The sequence below is a fragment of the Littorina saxatilis genome, linkage group LG1, assembly GCF_037325665.1.
Source record: "Littorina saxatilis isolate snail1 linkage group LG1, US_GU_Lsax_2.0, whole genome shotgun sequence".
NCBI lineage: Eukaryota > Metazoa > Mollusca > Gastropoda > Littorinimorpha > Littorinidae > Littorina > Littorina saxatilis.
The window spans coordinates 63,670,730-63,689,628 of record NC_090245.1 but is presented as its reverse complement, the minus strand read 5'-3'; the positions used below and the strand labels follow the sequence as shown (position 1 = coordinate 63,689,628).

Below are 18,899 nucleotides of genomic sequence, written 5' to 3'. Positions count from 1 at the left end.
TGGACTGTGAAAATGATGCACAACAGCAAAACATGAACAACTATAAAAACAAAATTTTTGAAGTGCTTACAAAAAATAAATGCACTGTCAGGCTTTTGCTTTGTATGCACATTGCTTGTATTGTATGATGGTTTTTGCAGTACATGTGTGTGTGTGTGTGTAAGCATGCTTGTGTGAGGATTGTGTGCATATTGTCATGTGCATGTGAGCATGCATGAGTGTAAATTATAAAAAAAATCAAGTTCTTTGCTGGTTTTAACAACATGAACAATGTCTAAGTATCTGCCATCATGAGCATTTAGGCAAGCTTCAAACAGAGATTTGCAGTTCAAAGTATAGCACAGTATTTTCAGATAATTGCACAGTGCTGCATGCAATGTGAAAGGCTGTATGAACCCATCGTCTAGACTGCGTAGTGAGTTACGACCATTTGTAGCTAGGCCAGCCTCATGAGTGTTTTGTCTGGACCATTTGTCCTTTTAGCTGCAGCAAGTTCAAATGTTGAGGTATACAATTGGGCGTCCTCAGTGCACTGCTAGATAAATACTCTTTGCCCAAAGGATCAATCGAACATTTGCTGTTCTTGCATGTGGCTACATGCAAGAACAGCAAATGTTTGATTGATCCTTTGGGCAAATCTCTTCTTCTTCTTCAGCGTTCCTAAGTCTCTTGATTTACGGCGATTTACAACCGGCCTGTTGGCTCAACACTGAGTGCTGAGACCCATTGCTTGGGCGAGTCAATAATATAATGTCAATTTATGTGTTTGTATTGTTCATCCTTTGTACATCCAAGATGTCTTTCTTACGCTTTTTGTTGATGCATTTTGACCTCTTGCTCTTCCCTTTCCCTGGGCTGACTTCATCATCAGGAATGTCAGAAATTTGATCAGGAACAGAGTCTGTTTCCACCCAATGTCCTTTGCTTTCCTTCATATCTCTAGGGTCACCTTCTTGGGTTGTACAAAGGAAGGTGTGCTTAACCAAAGCACTTGCTTCAATGGGATCCTCAGAGTTGGGTTGAACTTCAGCAAAGCTCCTTTTTCTGCTAGATGTGGTGCAGAGTTTGGTTGATGAGGTTTGAATGGATACGGACAGCTTGACTTGGTTCTTTGGTAGTATGATCTGAGTTTTTGGCTGAGTAAGTTGAGCTCTTCCTTGATGACTTTTGCACAGCATAGGAAGCTTTCTTGAGATGAAGGCCTTGACCTGTTCTGTGGATTCTGGCATGGAGACTGGGATATGGGCACGCTGGTCTACTGCCTCTTGTCCATAGGAGGAGTTATGAGCAATGGTTGACATTTGTCCATCAGGGAGAACCATCTGCTGGATGTAAGGGAAGGAGGAGAGGCTGTGAGCACCACCCAGTGACACCTCCACCACCTGGAACTTCTGCTTGCAGGCTTCTGAGTTGCCACTAACCAGTGTGCTGCCTCTCTGTGGGGACTTCCTTGAAGAACTGCCCTGAGCTGCTGCTGGTTGCTGACCTGCTAACGTACCCTGACCAAGCTGTTGACTTGCTGGTTGTGAAAGGCTTGTTTCTTCATCAGTATTCACACATCCCCTTTCATCTGCTAGTGTGTGTGGTGAACTCTTAGGGGTTTGTTGGTATGCTGATGCAGTGAAGCATTGTCCTAGGTTCTCTGCTGGCTCTTGACAAGTCTTCATAAGAGGAAACAGATGGCTGGCCTTTTCTCTCTTTTCTAATGAAGACTTGGACTTTCTAGAGATTAGTCTCTGGCCTACCTGAACTTGTTTGTCAGAAGATATTATTGGTCTTCTTTTTTCATTCTGCTTCGCAGTGGGTGTGTCAGTAAAACAGGAATCTGGTTTGGGAACAGATAGAGTTTTGGAGAAACTGACCCTTACAGTCTGGCTGCTTTCTGCTGATTTGGGTGATAACTGCGTGTCTGCTGTATGATTTGTTTCTTCCGAATGGCCCGTAGGTGTTTGCACATACAGTGTCCCCAGCTTTGTGCTGACAGTGGTTGCAGCTTTTCCCAATTTGCCATGAATCAGTCCAGCAGTCTTGTCACTCCCAGCCTGTGTGGACAAGAGTTTCAGCTTGGCAGCAGCGCCAGACAATTTCCCGCTTAAACTGGATGTATAGAACGAGCACTGCTCCACTGTGGAGGCTTGCTTTGACCCAAAAATGGCCGATGTGCAGTTGTCCATGAAGGCATCAACAGGGAAGTAAGCTACACTTGGTTGCCCCAGCAGGTTGGAGGGGCTGGCAACATCACTACTTGGCAGGCTGCCTGTGGGTGCTACTTTCCAATCCCATCTACTCGGGCTGGAGCATCCATCAGATTTGGGTGTGTGTGTTGTTTCTTCACCTGCGGTCATTTTATGAAGCTTGCTAGCTGCAGTCTGGTCTGTTGTAGATGTCTGACTCTGAACAATCTTGCTTTTTCTGCCAATCTGCAAAACAGTTTCAATGAAACAGTCCACTCTGAACCTATACGGAGGTAATAAAACGTTCATGTACATGCAGCAGGGAGATTCGTTTTTTTATCATTAGCCAGCAATTTGAACCTCCACCCTGACCAGTAAGCTTTATACAGTAGTTTTCTTCTACTAACTAAGTTATGATTCTGCTATATTTACCCAAACTGCCACTTAACACAGTCTATAAGTTCAACGAGTTTAAAAACAAAAACAAAAAAACTTACATGCATTAACAAACATACCATGAAACTTCCAGGCTATTTTTTTTAACACCCAAAAGCAGGCTCGAAATTTTACACTGGTCAACCAAACCTCCATTGTGTCTGTAGATCATTAAACCCTGAAAAAAAGCTTTGATTTAAATGATAATTGTCATACTTTTGACCCAAACTTGACTGCACTGTGTGACCTTTACAATTTTGACGAGGGTCAACCACATTTTCACACTGACTTTTGTGTGAAGTTTCAAAGCCATAGCTTCATAAACTTTTGACTAAAAAATAATGTTCCCGTTATTTACGGTTACATGTACTTGACTCCAACCGCCTAACACTGTTCATTATTAACCTTCACCGTACTTTGTGAGTCGTGGACGACCCAGAGCCTCACAAAATCGACTTTATCTCTGAAACTATTTGGAGTTTTAAAATAAACTTCATGTAATCTCCAATCACCATACGACCTTCCTATTGGACAACTTTTGAAAGATTATCTTTGTAAACAAACAAATAAACGAAGCCCCAAAATGAACTACACAGTCCGGATGATGTGGGTGGACGACCCATATGGAATAGGTAAGGAATTTTACGTTGTTTATCCTTATTCGGATGGCGTGGGTCGTGTACGACCCATACACTGCAAAGAGGCGGCAAAACGTTTATCCCTATTCCGATGGCGTGGGTCGTGTACGACTCATACATTTTACGTTGAATCCTTCTTTGGAAAGTATGGGTCGTAAACGACCCACATCATCCGGACTGTGTAGTCCAAAGCGTGATCCGGTGAAGGTTAAGACTGCTTTCTTTTTTTGTAATTTTCCCCTTGTTTTGTTTTAAATGTATCACTATCAGCGTTAAAAGTTATACAGCTTCTGGTCTAAATTCAATACCTTCGTATTTAGAGGCTCTGGGCATTTTGTGGACAGCTGAGTGAAGGAGTGACTGTTGACCAGCATATGATGCGTAGCCCCAGCGTCTCTCAGCTCGCCATGCACTTCAGAAGCCATTCTGTTAGGGGACACCAAAACACTGGTCCGCTCCAAACTTGTATGGAGTGAGGCTGGGATAACCAGAGAGGGAAGCAAACGCGACGAAAAGATAGGTACATCTTGTACCCGAGTTGAGGGGCTTGTTGAGGTGATCACCCTTTCTGCCGTTAGGACACCTCTGTGCTGAATGTCAATGACAGGAACAAAGTGAGGAACCCTGTCATGAGTGAGCTGGTTTCTGCACAAAGCTGATGCATGGTGGTTTCCTCCAGTTGCTGAGCTGAAGTCCGTGGCTACATCTGTGTGGAAGAGATTGATGGCAGAAAAGTCCACAGCTCTGATGGCTGCTGGCAGTGGCTGGATGCTGACCAGGCAATCCCTCAAAGCTGTGTTGTCCAGACTTTGGGAAGGGGTCCCAAAAACTCTTACTGAGGCATCATCTTCTTGTCCATGTTCAGCTGACCTTGGTTGTGCAGAGATTGGAAATGCTGGGTGTGCACAAAGATGTTGATTGCCTTGGTGTTGTTCAGAGCCCACAACTTGACTGTCACCACAGAAGACAAGATTTGCCAATCATTTACTCATTTTCATTTGAGTGTAACCGAGTGTCGGAACACTACAATCACCTTTGGAGGCGAAGTCCAATCAAACAGGATTGAGAATTTTAGAGCTAATTTCTTAGCCCTATAAAAACTGTTATGGTTACACAAAGGTAACCAAGAACATACAAGGAGACCGCAGCAGTCAGACCCTATCACAAACAGAACTCTACAATGCACAGGTGTCAGCAACGTTGAGCTATAAATAGCTTGCGCTCTTCAAGGCAGACAACTGCAGAGCCTGCTGTGAAGGTTGACGCAGTACTAGTCTCCCTGTCAAATTCGCCCCCATTTGAATGAACTTTGTCCCCAAAGTTAACCCAGGACCTCCTTACCTAAGAGGGCAGTCACACAAGCGATTCAATCGTGAGATTTACCCTGTCACACGGGCGACCGAGTCGTGGAAAATAGCTAAGACAAGTCTGCGACTCAGTCATGCGATTCCCTCGTAGCTTTGAGCTTTAGAACTTGTTCTATTCCTGCGACCCAGTCGTCAGTCAATCGCAGGGGCAGAGCCAATCAGAACTCGTCGTTGCGGCTTTCACCCCGTGACGTAAAATAATTGCGGACAGTGGCGGACAGCGTCTCTTCGTCGATTCAAAACTTTTTGGAAGAACAGTTTCTTACTCAGATATAAAGGAGACGTTTTAGGCGTGTATAGCGGTCGCGAAACATTACTTGCAACTGTCTGGAAACTTTATTTCTCGCAAAGGTGAAATGCTGAAAGGTATTTTTCAGAAAGGTAGAGCGATTTTCGAACATTAGCGTCTGCTCTCGCAAAGCGCGTTTGCCGTGTTCACTGTGACACGTCACTTCTGCCCCGCTCGCGTGGAGTTGTCGTTCGTCAATCGTTAATCAATCGTTCGTCTATCGTTCATCGTGTGACGGGTCAATGGTCTACAATGTGATGTGCGATCGGCTCAAGATTGAATCGCGCGATTGAATCTCAACGATTGAATCGCGTGTGTGACTGAAGCTTAAGCGACCAGTCCCTTCGAGGTTCGTCTGGATGGGAACAGCATGGAAATCCACCAGAGTGGCTTTACGCCATACCTGGTCATACCATGTTGAGTCCCATCCTGCTCACAGCGCCAAATATATCCGAGACAAAACACAATAATCTTGTTTGATTGGACTTCGCCTTCAAAGGTAATTGTTACGTTTCGGCACTCGGTTACAAGAGAGTTCAATGTTTTTTACAAGTTACGAATATATATGGTATTGGTAAATCATCAAACTTGTGGTAAGAGATTGTTCATTCATGGGCTGAAATTCCCATGGCTTTTACGTGTATGACCGTTTTTACCCCGCCATTTAGGCAGCCATACGCCGCTTTCGGGGGAAGCATGCTGGGTATTTTCGTGTTTCTATAACCCACTGAACTCTGACATGGATTACACGATCTTTTCCATGCACACTTGGTCTTGTGCGTGCGTGTACACACGAAGGGGGATAAGGCACTAGCTGGTCGGCACATTAGTTGACTTGGGAGATCCAAAAAATCTCCACCCTTAACCCACCAGGCGGGAGCGGCCGGGACTTGAACTCACGTTCTTCCGATTAGGAGGCCGACGTCTTATCCACTAAGGCACTGCGCCCGTCTTGGTAAGAGATGAATGTGACAGATGAACATTTTGCCGGTTAAAGAAAAGGAAAGGGGGCACAGTGAAGAGATAGATAGAGTGGGAAGAAACTGACCATGAAGACTGTGCGATACGTGCTTTTTCAACAGGTTCATCCATGAAGTTGAAGAGATACTGTGCAAGGTCTGGCTCCCTGGCTAGCAGCATCTTCAGATAGTGCTTGGTCTGCACACACACACACACAAACGTTATCAACTTGAATTGTTGCCTTTCTTTTTTTCATTGTGCAGTACAGCAGTCTCTCTCATGAACGGACACCAAATTTTGAAAAAGAATATCTTTTTTTTAACAAAAATCATAATACTAATTGTCTTGACCAAAATAAGTTTTGGCTAGCCCAGACAAAATATGTAATACTCAGACACTTTTGTGACCTCATTTCTGACACTATGACATCATACATAACATGATGTCATTACCAATACAGTCGTCTCCGCTTAGCTCGTCCCTCTCGGGACCGAAAAATTCGCGACGAGCTAACCGGCCGACGAGCTAAGCAGCGGACGAGGTAAACGGAGTCCAATTTCCCTGGGGGATATGCTGCGACGAGCTATCCGGCGAATTCGTCCAGACCAATATTAAAAGCACATAAACACTTGTAAACGGGTGTATCAGGTTCTGAGATAACTATCAATCTAGTAGATAATCCTCGAATAGCCCTTTGTTCACAACATGACATTTTACCGTGTCTACAAACCAGAAGTAATCCTTTCATCACCATGGAGTAGGAGCTATGATGTGCAATGGTCAAATGACGAATTTCTGTTCATAGACTCGGTAAGATGTTGATAGAGTTTATATTCGTTTCGCATATTGGGTTTGTAACATGTGTTACTATGAAAATAACAGAGAGATAGGCAGAAGAGAGAGAGAGAGAGAGATGTAAACCATGAAACAGAAAGCACATTTCTTGGGATTTTTTTTATTAAATCCAAAAATAAGCAGTCCAATGAGAAGAATTTTAAATGAAAAACCAAGTAAACACGGCGCCAGAAAAAAGTTAAACACACACAAACACACACGCAAAAAAAGCACTAACTCATTTGCGTGCTTACATACACACACACACAAAACACAACGTCGTTCGTGGGATATCAAGATCGTCTGCTATGGTCTTTAGGAGTTTGCTTGGATTGTCCTCCATTATTTGAATAACTTCCGGGCGGGGATGTAGCTCAGTCGGTAGCGCGCTGGATTTGTATCCAGTTGGCCGCTGTCAGCGTGAGTTCGTCCCCACGTTCGGCGAGAGATTTATTTCTCAGAGTCAACTTTGTGTGCAGACTCTCCTCGGTGTCCGAACACCCCCGTGTGTACACGCAAGCACAAGACCAAGTGCGCACGAAAAAGATCCTGTAATCCATGTCAGAGTTCGGTGGGTTATAGAAACACGAAAATACCCAGCATGCTTTCTCCGAAAACGGCGTATGGCTGCCTAAATGGCGGGGTAAAAAACGGTCATACACGTAAAATTCCACTCGAACAAAAAACACGAGTGTACGTGGGAGTTTCAGCCCACGAACGCAGAAGAAGAAGAATAACTTCCATTTTCCTTTTCAGGGAAAGACCCTGCACCTTTCGTTTCGTTTGCATCTTTTCTGCGTTGTGAGACTACCCAACGATTGGCATTTGTCTAGGACTGAGTGACAGATGGATGCCAGAAATGATTGACAGGTGTCATTGTCCAAACATTATTCTAATTAGTCATACAAAGAAAGTTTTGTGTGTACATTGTACCTACTAATAAGTGGGAGAAAATTGAAACAAAGTAGCAAAATCAGATAAACAGCGCATGTTTTCTTCTTTGACATTCAATTCGAAAAGTCTGGCAGTTTATGGAACGTTCTTTTGTTACTGTCATCCTGTCAGAAGACGTCATCGCTGACGACACAATGTCGTTATGACGAGCTATCCGGCGTAAATGACGTCACACCATGCCTTGGGACTGGAAAGTTTGGTCGAGCAAAGCGGCGGACGAGCTAACCGGCGGACGAGCTAACCAGCTTAATTTTACAGATACAAAGAAGGACGTCAGCCCGGGGAAAAAATATGGCGACGAGCTAAACGGCGGACGAGCTAAGCGGGGTCGAGCTAAGTGGAGTCGAGTGTAGTCTAGCCAAGACTGTGACCAAATCACACAATGACATAGCTACAATGAGGTCAAGACTTATATCCTTGATAAATCTGTGGACATTTTCAGTGGTGAAAATCCTTCCCAGCAAACATTTTCATGCTGGGATTCATAACATTTGATGAGAACAAGCCAAATTTGGGTCATGTCTGCTGATTATCAACACCTACAATTGTGTGAAATTTTATGAACATGACCCCGTTTTGACCCCAAAATGTGACAGGGGTAAACCAACCTTGGGTCATGTTGACAGATTATCAAACACTTGAAGTGTTCAAAGTTTGAAAACTCTAGCTTCAAAAACACCTGAAATAACGTCAATGTTAAGTTATTATGAATCAAACATGAACCCCTGTGACCCCAACATTTGACAAGGGTCAACCAAACTGGGGTCACTTCGTTGAGATCATCAAACCCTAAAAGTGTGCAAAGTTTCAGAGGTCTAGCTTGAAAAACATCCGAGATAACCTCAACGTTAAGTATTTAGTCCACTGACAGACGGCCGTCGGTCCAGCCAAACATACGGACGGAGATATATAATATCTATATCTATATATATTTACGACTAGTGTCTGTGTGTCTGTCTGTCTGTGCGCGATGCACGGCCAAAGTTCTCGATGGATCTGCTTCAAATTTGGTGGGCATATTCAGGTACACCCGGGACACAACCCGGTCGATGAGATATTTCAACACGTGCTCTCAGCGCGCAGCGCTGAACCGATTTTGTTTTTTGTGCTGAACCGATTTTGTTTTTTTTGTCTGGATCCACTACCAGTAACTCTTCCTTATCTTCTCCAGTGTTTTTAGCCGCGATTATCTCCCTTCCTCCGTGCGGTGCGCCGGCAAAGCCGGCGTATGCCGGGTCCCCGGCGCAGCCAGGTATTCGGATCGACTTCTTCCCGGCGCAGCCGTACCCGGCGAAGCGGGTATTCATCTAGTATATATATATATACGACTTGTGTCTGTGTCTGTGTGTGTGTCCGCGATGCACGCCCAAGGTTCTCGATGGATCTGTTTCAAATTTGGTGCCCATATTCAGCTACACCCCGGACACAACCTGCTCGATGAGATATTTCAACACGTGCTCTAAGCGCGCAGCGATGAACCGATTTTGGTTTTTCTCTGGATCCATTCCCAGTAACTCTTCCTTATCTTCTCCAGTGTTTTCAGCGTTTATCTCCCTTCCTTCATGTGGCGTCAATCCATATTCCCGTTTCTATTTTTAGAAGGTCACTGCTGACAACGCTCAATCCATATTCCCGTTATACTATTTTTACTCTTCTCCAGTGTTTTGCGCGTTTATCTCCCTTCCTTTCTGCGGGGGTATTCGGCTCGACTTCTTCCCGGCGAAGCCGGTATTCATCTATATATATACGACTAGTGTCTGTTCGCGATGCACGGCCAAAGTTCTCGGTCGATCTTTTTCAAATTTGGAGACCGTATTCAGCTACACCCCGGACACAACCTCATCGATGAGATATTTCAACACGTGCTCTCAGCGGGCAGCGCTGAACCGATTTTGGTTTTTCTGTAGATCCACTATATCCATTCCCAGTAACTCTTCCTTATCTTCTCCAGTGTTTTGTTTTTAAAAATTTTAGTAATAAATTTTCATTTGATTAATATACTTACCCAACTCACATATAGCAATTAACTCTAGTTCAGTGCTGGTAACGCTGTACGCATCCCCTTGGTAACAAGGGAAGCCCCTCTAAAAAAAGAGTGACCAATACCCATAAGGCCATATTAATACATACTTCCGACTTCCGTATGCGCGCGCATACGCCGCCATATGCATCATTCCAAACGAAGCCCAACTCACTCCCCTTTTTTAGAAATCCACCCCCCACAGCGGGGAGGCGGGAGGGAATAAACGATGTGAGTTGGGTAAGTATATTAATCAAATGAAAATTTATTACTAAAATTTTTAATTAAATTACATATCTTACCCAACTCACATATAGCAGATTGCTACTATAGGTGGAGGGCACTTAACCCAATCAGGAATTGAGAATCTGTCCTGCCGCTAACAGAGCAGGTAACCCAGAAACACATCCTATCTCAATGCATAGGCATCTCTGAGATAAACACCAAAGAAAAACCTTCCATAAAGCCAGCAAGCCGGCTCAAGAACACAGTTCTGCCAGGAGACCAAATCGAAGAACAGCTAGAGTAGAAGCCCAATCTCTTGCCCCGTGAGGCCTAGCTGTAGTAAAGGGCAAAACTGCCCTGACATCCCCTGCCTGACTCTGCCACCATACATAAACTTGTCTAACTATGGTGGAGACCCAATTGGCTAACACTACTCTCGAGATGTCTTTAAAGCGCACCATAACGAGTGAGATAAAAAGAAGTTCCTGAGATTCCGATCTAGTGTGCAGAGTCCTTAACGGAAAACTGTGGAGGGCTAAAACCGTACAAAATTGTACATCAGAATCTCCAAGAGCCATAAAAATGCTCAAGAAAGAAATATAGAGTCCGTGCTGTTCGAAGGGGGAGGACTGACTGACTGCCCCCCCCCCCCCCCCCCCCCTGTCTACTGCCACCACTTGAAGGCATACCTGAAAACTGTGGCAGTCCATCTAGGCAAGGTTGACCTTAACCAGTCATTACCCCTACCAAAGTTGAAAGACATTCTGTCTTCCTTTATATAAATTAATCAGTGTTTAACGTCGTATATAACCGTTCAAGGTTAAAGGGCGACGAAGCAGAAAGATAAGAACAAGAGCCCTTAGATTTAATGATCTCAAGCAATCCGTGCAAGTCAGAAAAAATCTTCAAAACTCGAACAGACCAAAAGGCTAAAAATATGGCTCTAGGGGAGCCAAAATAGTGATTAAGATTTGAACGGTGAATCAAAGTTGGTAACTCCAGATTCCGCTAATATGCCAGAAAACCCAAAAGAAACCTAAGTGCCATAGATCAGTCTTTCTCCGAAAATCTGTCTATAGCAAAATTAGCAGAAAAAACACTTACTCCCACTTCTCACAGAAGCTACCCGAGTAAGCATGGCCGATTTCCGTGTTGATCAGCAAGGCTAGTTAAGTAAAAGAGTCAAAGAATCCAATCACAAAAACCCTAAAACTAGGAGCAAAGTCCAAGAAAGGACTGAAGATCAGCTTTCAGCAAGCCTAAAGTAGGCCCTCTTAAACTTGCTGGTTATAAAGCCACCAAGAGAAAAATTAGCCCGAGCTGTCTCAGTAAAACTGATATCACATAATGTCTTAAACAAAGACGTGGGGAAAAAGAACGGAAAGCCAAAATAGGTGGCTCGCCACCTTCATTGTACCGAGAGAAGAGGAGTTCTATCCGTTAAAACGGATAATATCAGCCATCTGTTCCAAGCCAGACAACAAGACAAGTACCAGTCCAGAGTTGACGGGCAGAAGAGCCCGAGCCACTCAAAAAAATCCTACAGTAGACACCCGTGAGAAACGAGTGTGAGCAAAACCGGAGCCCTCTTGCCAGCCTAACGAGGTCTGGCAACCCAAAAAGAACGGGCCCAAACTGTGCGACCGGCAGGCCGCTCAAAGTAAAACAAGAGTAAAAATCTCCATGCCCGGCAGTCGGGCGACGAAGATAAGCAAAAGGCGATAGTACCAAAAGGCAAAAACTCATTATTAGAAATTTCTCCCATTCCCCCGAAGGAACAAAAACACGTGGTCAAAGAGAGTCTGCTCCAAGTGGCCATTTGGCCGACAGACTTAGAGAGTCCGCCCAGTCATAGAGACTCTCATGAAGGTACTTCGCTGCTAAAAAGATCTCGTGATGGTAAAACCACCAAAACCTCTCATGTTCCGTGAGGAAGCGATAGGGAGTGAGAGACCCCCTTTTCTTGATGAGAAAAGCCCCCTGTGGAGTTGTCTGCTTGAAACAACACATGTTCCAACCCTTTGTTCTATTGCTTAACGCCCAACAGACCACAAAGGGTCCTATCAAAGCTGAGAAGCCTTAGACATCTAATGCGTTCCAGCCCTGCACTCCCAGTTACACCTGGAGTAAAGGACTTCTATCAAGGGCCGCTTGCCAATCTCCAATAGATCCAAAAACGGCTCAACAAACGTATGACTTAGAAAAAAGATCAGAACCCTGAAGCTCTGAAATACCAAACGAACCATGAGAGAGAACCAAAAGGGAGGCACCCTTGTCTCCCCCCACAAAGAGGGAAACCTAATCCCCCCCAGCCGCTGTGTTAAACACAACGGCGAAAGAAGAGTGATGCCGAGAACTAACTTCCAGTTGACATAACTGCCACAAGTGTGAAAGAAAGCGTGCTCTTGTGTGCCTACCAACACCCACCGCTAACTTGCCTCAGGGGGAAGAAAGGTGGATATTAGACACAGAACCCTGCCACGAATGCGAGGGTAAAGAGACAAAAGATAAAGTCGAGAACGGCGAGCCTGAAGCCTTTATTAGAAAACAATAAAAAGCCAAGGCCTGCCGTGCGCTTTCCTTCTGCAGTGAGCTTCAAAGAAAGAGAAGAATCCCTGTGCATAGAAGCGAACCCACAAAGGGGAACCTTCAAGAAAAGAAGTCTTTAGAGATTAAAGTCTCGCCAAAAGAACAAACCTTTTTGAGAGAGACCTACACCCAGGCTAAAAGCAAAGCTACATCCTTCGTATCCGCGTCCTGACGGAACACAAAAATATCCAGAAAGGACGTAACCGCGCACGAGAGAGCGCAGAAACAAGATTTGTTAAAAAGCGGTAAATGTAAAGGAGTGCGGCCATAATGAAACATAGCCAGGAGATCCTTGTTCTGACAGAGAGACAGTCACTCCTTGCTATTAACATCCAGACGGATGTTCGCCAATTCCGGGGAACCCGGTGGCGGTTCCGTAGAAAAAGCAAACGAAAAAACTACGTTCTTAAGCTTGGAGTAAACCGAAGCCTACGGATAGCGATCAGCGCGTGACGCGCTGCTTGAGCAGATGACGCAAGCTAAAGCCCCGCCACCGCAGGAGCTAAGCCGAGCGTTGCCCACAAAGGAAGTGGTAACAAAGGAGCCTCAATTGTGAAAAAACAACTTTCACAAGCCCAAACGACCCCAACAGAGAATCCAAGAACATAACGTTCTAAGATTCCCTTAAAAGGCTCAGGTCAGCTGAAAATGCGCAAAACGCGGCAAAGCTGAAGTATGAGCTTCCCCCTGAGATGCCAACAAAGGCAGAGATGGGGCAAAAGCATCGATTGAGTTCGCAAATTGATCCTAAGAAGGAGCAAGACACGCCAAAAAAGATGGAGGAGAAAAGGCAGATGACAATGCTACCGCTAACCCAACAGGGAAAAAGCGCGTAGTAACCTCTGCCATCCATGTAAACAAAGATGGCAGCTTCGCTGAAAGTCAACAAAGAGGCGTCTCCATCTGCCCCAGAAGCTTAGTCTTCCAAATCCTCATCATCCTGTACAGTGGTATTCTAACCATCTACAAAAGGATGAGAGCCGGAACCAATCCCGAAAAAGCAACACTTGCCAAAAGGGAAAGGTTTGGAACAAATTCCCCAAAGCCGGAACTCCGAAAGGATATTCCATCCACCTGCCTCATACCAGCTGAAAGCCTGGAAAAGGAAGTGGATTTAGCCTGAGTAACAGCAGAGGAACCGCAACAACGGAACCGAAAGCCGAAGACTGATGAACGCCAACTACCAACACCACAGTGTTAACGGCAGAAGGCTAAACCATCCTGAAACCGGAAGCCACAGCCGCAAAAGCGTTAGCAAAATCGGCCACGGATTGGCAAATATCAGAACCAACCGGATGCCTAAACATGCACCAGAAGATCCTATTGTACCTTGAAGCCGCTTAAGCCCCCAGTGCCACTGCACTTGACAGCCTAAACGGCAATTTGAATTCAGTGCAACCACCTCTGCGGAAGCACCGTCTTCTGAACAGCCGACTGGCACTCCCGTGCCCTCCGGAAGCTGACCCCCTGCTTGACTCCCATAGTCAAACAAAGAGCCAGCTATACTGTTCTCTTCCTGCCCCCCGGGCGGAAGCGGAAGACGCACACCCTTACCACATTCTAAAGAAGCGGGTGGTTGCGCAAATCTTCCGTTCGCTCTCCAAGGTTCCTAACCGCCACCGACCTGCTGCCAATGCAGTCAGAGCCAGCCTCAGCTTCGGAACTTTCACCCACAAAGCCAGAGCCCGGAGTTACTTTCTCTTGGAGACGCTCTACCCTTTCCCCGGAGAACCCGGGTACTTGGGTAGAAAACATACCTTTAAACTGGTGTGAACCACCGGGAACCGGAACACAGGCCACAAGCGAAGGCGTGGTCCCATCATCCCATTCCGCATGAACATCAGCCTGAGACACAGTAGCAGACGGCGCAGGCGAACGTTGGCAAGAGACGAAACCCCCGTCACACCGGAAGCGAACGCATCTCCGCCCGCGTGGAAGCGATCTCCCCCGCCAAGGAAGAAACCTGTGAACTTAAAGAGAGCAACAATGTCGCCACGTCCGCAGACGCACGACCGGGAAACACATAAACCAAGGAAGCCTAAACGGGCTTATCCACAGGAGAAACCTTGTCTAAAGGTTTAGCCGTCAAAAACGGAGTAGGAGGCATAACGACCAAAACATCGATATTTTTTGCAAAGACAGTACATGAACCGAAACACAAGCCTGTCCGGAAGCCTATGCTTTCCCAGATGTTTACTTTGTCGGCGGAGAACCAGCAGTTACTCGTATAGACAACTGCCGCTTCTTGGCGTTAACCGCCATGACCAAAAACAACTCACGAAAAATTTTGTAAACAAGAAAATTTCACAAGTCAATCTAAGGTCAAAAACGCCCACAAACACAAGCAAAAAACAGAAAGATCTCACCTCAACATGAAGAGACGATAAGACAAGCAAGAAGAAACCAAGAGGTAAGTGACCAAGTCCGTAGACGAAGTGACAGATGGCTGAACACAGCCAGAGCGTACAAAAACACGACCAGTCCCACTGCTCGCTGAGTATGGAATGATGCATATGGCGGCGTATGCGCGCGCATACGGAAGTCGGAAGTATGTATTAATATGGCCTTATGGGTATTGGTCACTCTTTTTTTAGAGGGGCTTCCCTTGTTACCAAGGGGATGCGTACAGCGTTACCAGCACTGAACTAGAGTTAATTGCTATATGTGAGTTGGGTAAGATATGTAATTTAATGCACATTTATCTCCCTTCCTTCGTGTGGCGTCAATCCATATTCCCGTTACTACTTTAAGAAGGTCACTGCATGTTACTATTTTTAGATCTCCCTTCCTTCGTGCGCCGGCAAAGCCGGGTCCCAGGCGCAGCCTGGTATTTGGCTCTACTTCTTCCGGTACCCGGCGAAGCGGGTAATCATCTAGTCTAGTATATATATATATGAACCCTAATACTCACCAACTACTCAGGTGAGTCAAAAACCAAAGCCTGCCTCCCTGGTTTTGAATGCATAGTTCATGTTACTCCTTGGTTTTTTTCTTGTTTTTTTTCCCATAACACTGATAGAATAAGAATGACAGGATTTTCATAAACTGGATAAAGCCACTGTTTTTCCTTCTGTACAAATAATAATATGCATGCCTATGGCCTACTGACCATGCTAACTAAATAGACCAATTGCTACTGCCAGTGCCAGTTATGATTTGATTGTAAAATGCATCTTAAAAAGGAAGGATGAGATGCTATATTTCCTTGTGTGCAACTGAGGCTGTTCACATTCATGCAGTTATAATATTTCTCAGGAAGAGGCTGATCAGATGACATTAATCTAACTGTAGCAGAAAATGACAATATTCTTTTTTTTTCTACAGAAAAACAGCACATTACTTTTGCTGTGTTGAAAGTGGATATATAGTGATAATCTGACAGCCATAGAAGTCAATGTTTGTACACAACAGACAGAAGTGTTCACTGTGCATACATCAGCCTTACCCTCATTACACTGTTCTTGATAAGCGGGTTGTAATCGCAGAGTATGGCAAGCATGGTACGGTACACTTCTGGCATATGGAGATACTTCACCTCCAGTATGTTCATCAGACCCAGAAACGGAACAATGTTCAGCGATCCCAAACCATCCATTGCTTCTTGGTTTCAACAGCAACTGACTTGACATTTCCTTCAAATGACCTGGCTGTTTTGAGTTGAACAGAAAAAAATACACTTGAGATATAAATTATATTTATCCTACATACGTGAGAGAGACACTCATGAGATAATAATCGTTCAAATCACACGTGTGTATATCATGTAAATGAGGTCATGTCAAGCAAGTCTGGCAGGGACCTGTTTTTCCACTGCTTATGATGCCAAAGTCACCGAGACAAACGTCATTATAGAAAAACAAATTGCGCTCGCTAATTACCCTCGATGATTATTTAGAGCTAACACGTCACGCAACACTTTCAGAGTGACGTTTCTTTGCTTTGACGTAATAGATTGCACGAGGCTTTAGAAGAGATCGAGGTTCCAAAACAAGCGTCTTCAATTTAGCTGCCTCGACTGCAGGACATTTTCAGTGAAATACACGTAAGTACAGTATGTAGGATAAACAGAATACTACATGGCTTGCTGTGTCGTACCAGATTTACACTCGTTGCTTTTTCAAATAGTGAACAGCTCGCTTTCGCTCGCAGTTCAATATTTTAAAAAAAAACTTGTGTAAATCTGGTACGACACAGCAAGACATGTAGTATTTAATTCTCTATATGTGTTACTACAGTGGAACCCCGAGTTTTAAGAACCCCTTTTAAGACCAGTTTTTCAGATTTTCCAATTACCTGAATAATGTCTTTATAAAACTTAAAAGAGGGGTTCCACTAGTACAATCTAACACTTTACTTAGCCAGTAACTGATTATGTTTTACAATACAGATCTGACAAAACCCTGCCCGATTGAAAGCACTTTGGTAGAATAATAGCCCTGTGCTGTCATTTTTAATATAAGTACTGTACTCATGCCCGTCTGCAGGGTTTAGCCTGGGAGAAAAAGGCAATGGGACATTTGTCTCCCTCAACTAAATTCCGATAGTCAAAGGCAAAAAGCGTCAAAGATGCATGTACGCGTTTTTGAACAAAGCCCACTACCGTCGACTCGGGCGTCCCACAAGGCACCGTGTTGGGCCCACTCCTCTTTCTCAGCCACATCAACGACCTCCCGCAGGCAGTTAGATCCCAGGTTAGGCTGTTCGCCGACGACTGTCTCGTTTACAGAGAGATCGACACCTTCAACGACCACCACACCCTACAAGAGGACCTGAAGCGTCTAGAAAGCTGGGCAGAGAAATGGGGAATGCGCTTCAACGCCACCAAGTGCTATGTCATGAGCATCTCCCACAAACCACCCTCCACCTTCATGTACTCCCTCAACAACACCATCCTCAAAACTGTCCCTTCCAACCCATACCTAGGCATCCTATTTACTGACAACCTCAAGTGGAGAAACCACATCAGCAGCATCACCAAGAAAGCAAACTGTACTCTTGGTTTCCTACGCAGAAACCTCCGCCACTGCCCGGCAGCCTGCAGACGAAATGCCTACCTGGCCCTCGTCCGACCCCTCCTTGAGTACGGAGCCGTAGTCTGGGACCCGTACCAAGCGCAGGACATCGATAGGATGGAACGCATACAGCGCACTGCAGCACGTTTCATCGCCAACGACTACCGATCAAGACGTCCTGGCTTTGTTACAGGCCTCCTGACACGCCACAACCTCCCGACTCTCCAGGAACGACAGTACACCTCCGCTTGACTTTTTACTACAAGGTGGTTGAGGGGCTGGTGCCGGCAATGCCTCCAGACAAATTCCTGACCCCTCAACGTGCTGGCCACATGATTCGACCCAGAAGACAAACAGCAGACTACGTTGGTTGCAACCCCATAGACAATTACATAAAAAACAACAACAGGTGTTTCGCTGTACCACGCTGCAACACCGAACAATACAGACAGTCGTTCTTCCCACGATCCACAATAGAGTGGAATCACCTGACCACTCAGACTCTACTGAGGCATTCAACTTCAAGTCGGCGCTAACCACCAGCCGCCGCTAGACGATGTCGCTGCGCACACCCACCCGTCGCGCCAAAGCCAGCAATCTGGATGCTAGCGACGTACCCTACAGATACAGATACAAAGGTGCAATATGGTGCCATCTGAGAATTAGCCGTTATATCGTGTGTTTGTTTGAGTGTGTGTGTATTCCGATGTAAAGTGTACATTTGGTGGCGCAGTGGTAGGTAATCTCAATGCGCCCTTTGACGCACTGAAGGGAATTATGATGGGACATTTTCAGATTTAATGTGCCAATGGCGCACTAGTAGATGAAACCCTGCGTCTGCCTGACTATTCGTTTGAAAAAAATTAACAATGAACTGCAGAGCAAACAAATAAGTCAAAACATAACCTGTACATTTGTGAATGTGATCAACATAAAGTTATCTCTGTCTTAGAATCTGATGGTGTTCAGTATATAACGTTAGAATGTGTGGAAGTGGTCGAATGCAACCCCAACAGCCCAACTCAACTGACTTGCTTGCTGGACGATGTTCACTCGCAAAGCCGTTTGATCTTCAGGTCACTGCTGTCGCGTTCACACACTGTCGGTTATCTTCAACTTTCATGTTAAAAGAGAACACACTTCCCTTACAACATCGGTGTTTGCTGTGATTTAGCTATCCGCTAAGTCCTGTTAATCAAGATGTTCATTTAATGCTGTCGCTTTGATCGCCCTTCCTTGGAGCACCTGTCAAAATAACCGCCGTTCAATGGGAGATAACTTGCTTCATACTTCATAGCCTCAACTCGTTAGGGGTTGGATGTGGATTCGGATTTTCTATTTTATGCTATACATACTTTAGTGTTATACATGCTTGCATTGTGAGCCAATAACCTTGTTTCAC

The 18,899-nt window shown here is 45.1% G+C and overlaps 1 protein-coding gene across 1 annotated transcript; it reads right to left on the bottom strand.

Annotated features, from left to right (window-relative positions):
• Nucleotides 1-245: 245 nt before the first annotated feature.
• LOC138976198 (uncharacterized) lies at nt 246-18,858 on the bottom strand. The gene is made up of 5 exons (XM_070349044.1): nt 18,529-18,858; nt 15,931-16,132; nt 5,952-6,061; nt 3,556-4,198; nt 246-2,420 (listed from the first exon to the last, which is right to left on the bottom strand). Exons 2-5 carry the CDS (start codon nt 16,078-16,080, stop codon nt 759-761), a joined length of 2,565 nt encoding a protein of 854 aa, XP_070205145.1. The 5' UTR covers nt 16,081-16,132; nt 18,529-18,858; the 3' UTR covers nt 246-758.
• Nucleotides 18,859-18,899: the final 41 nt, after the last annotated feature.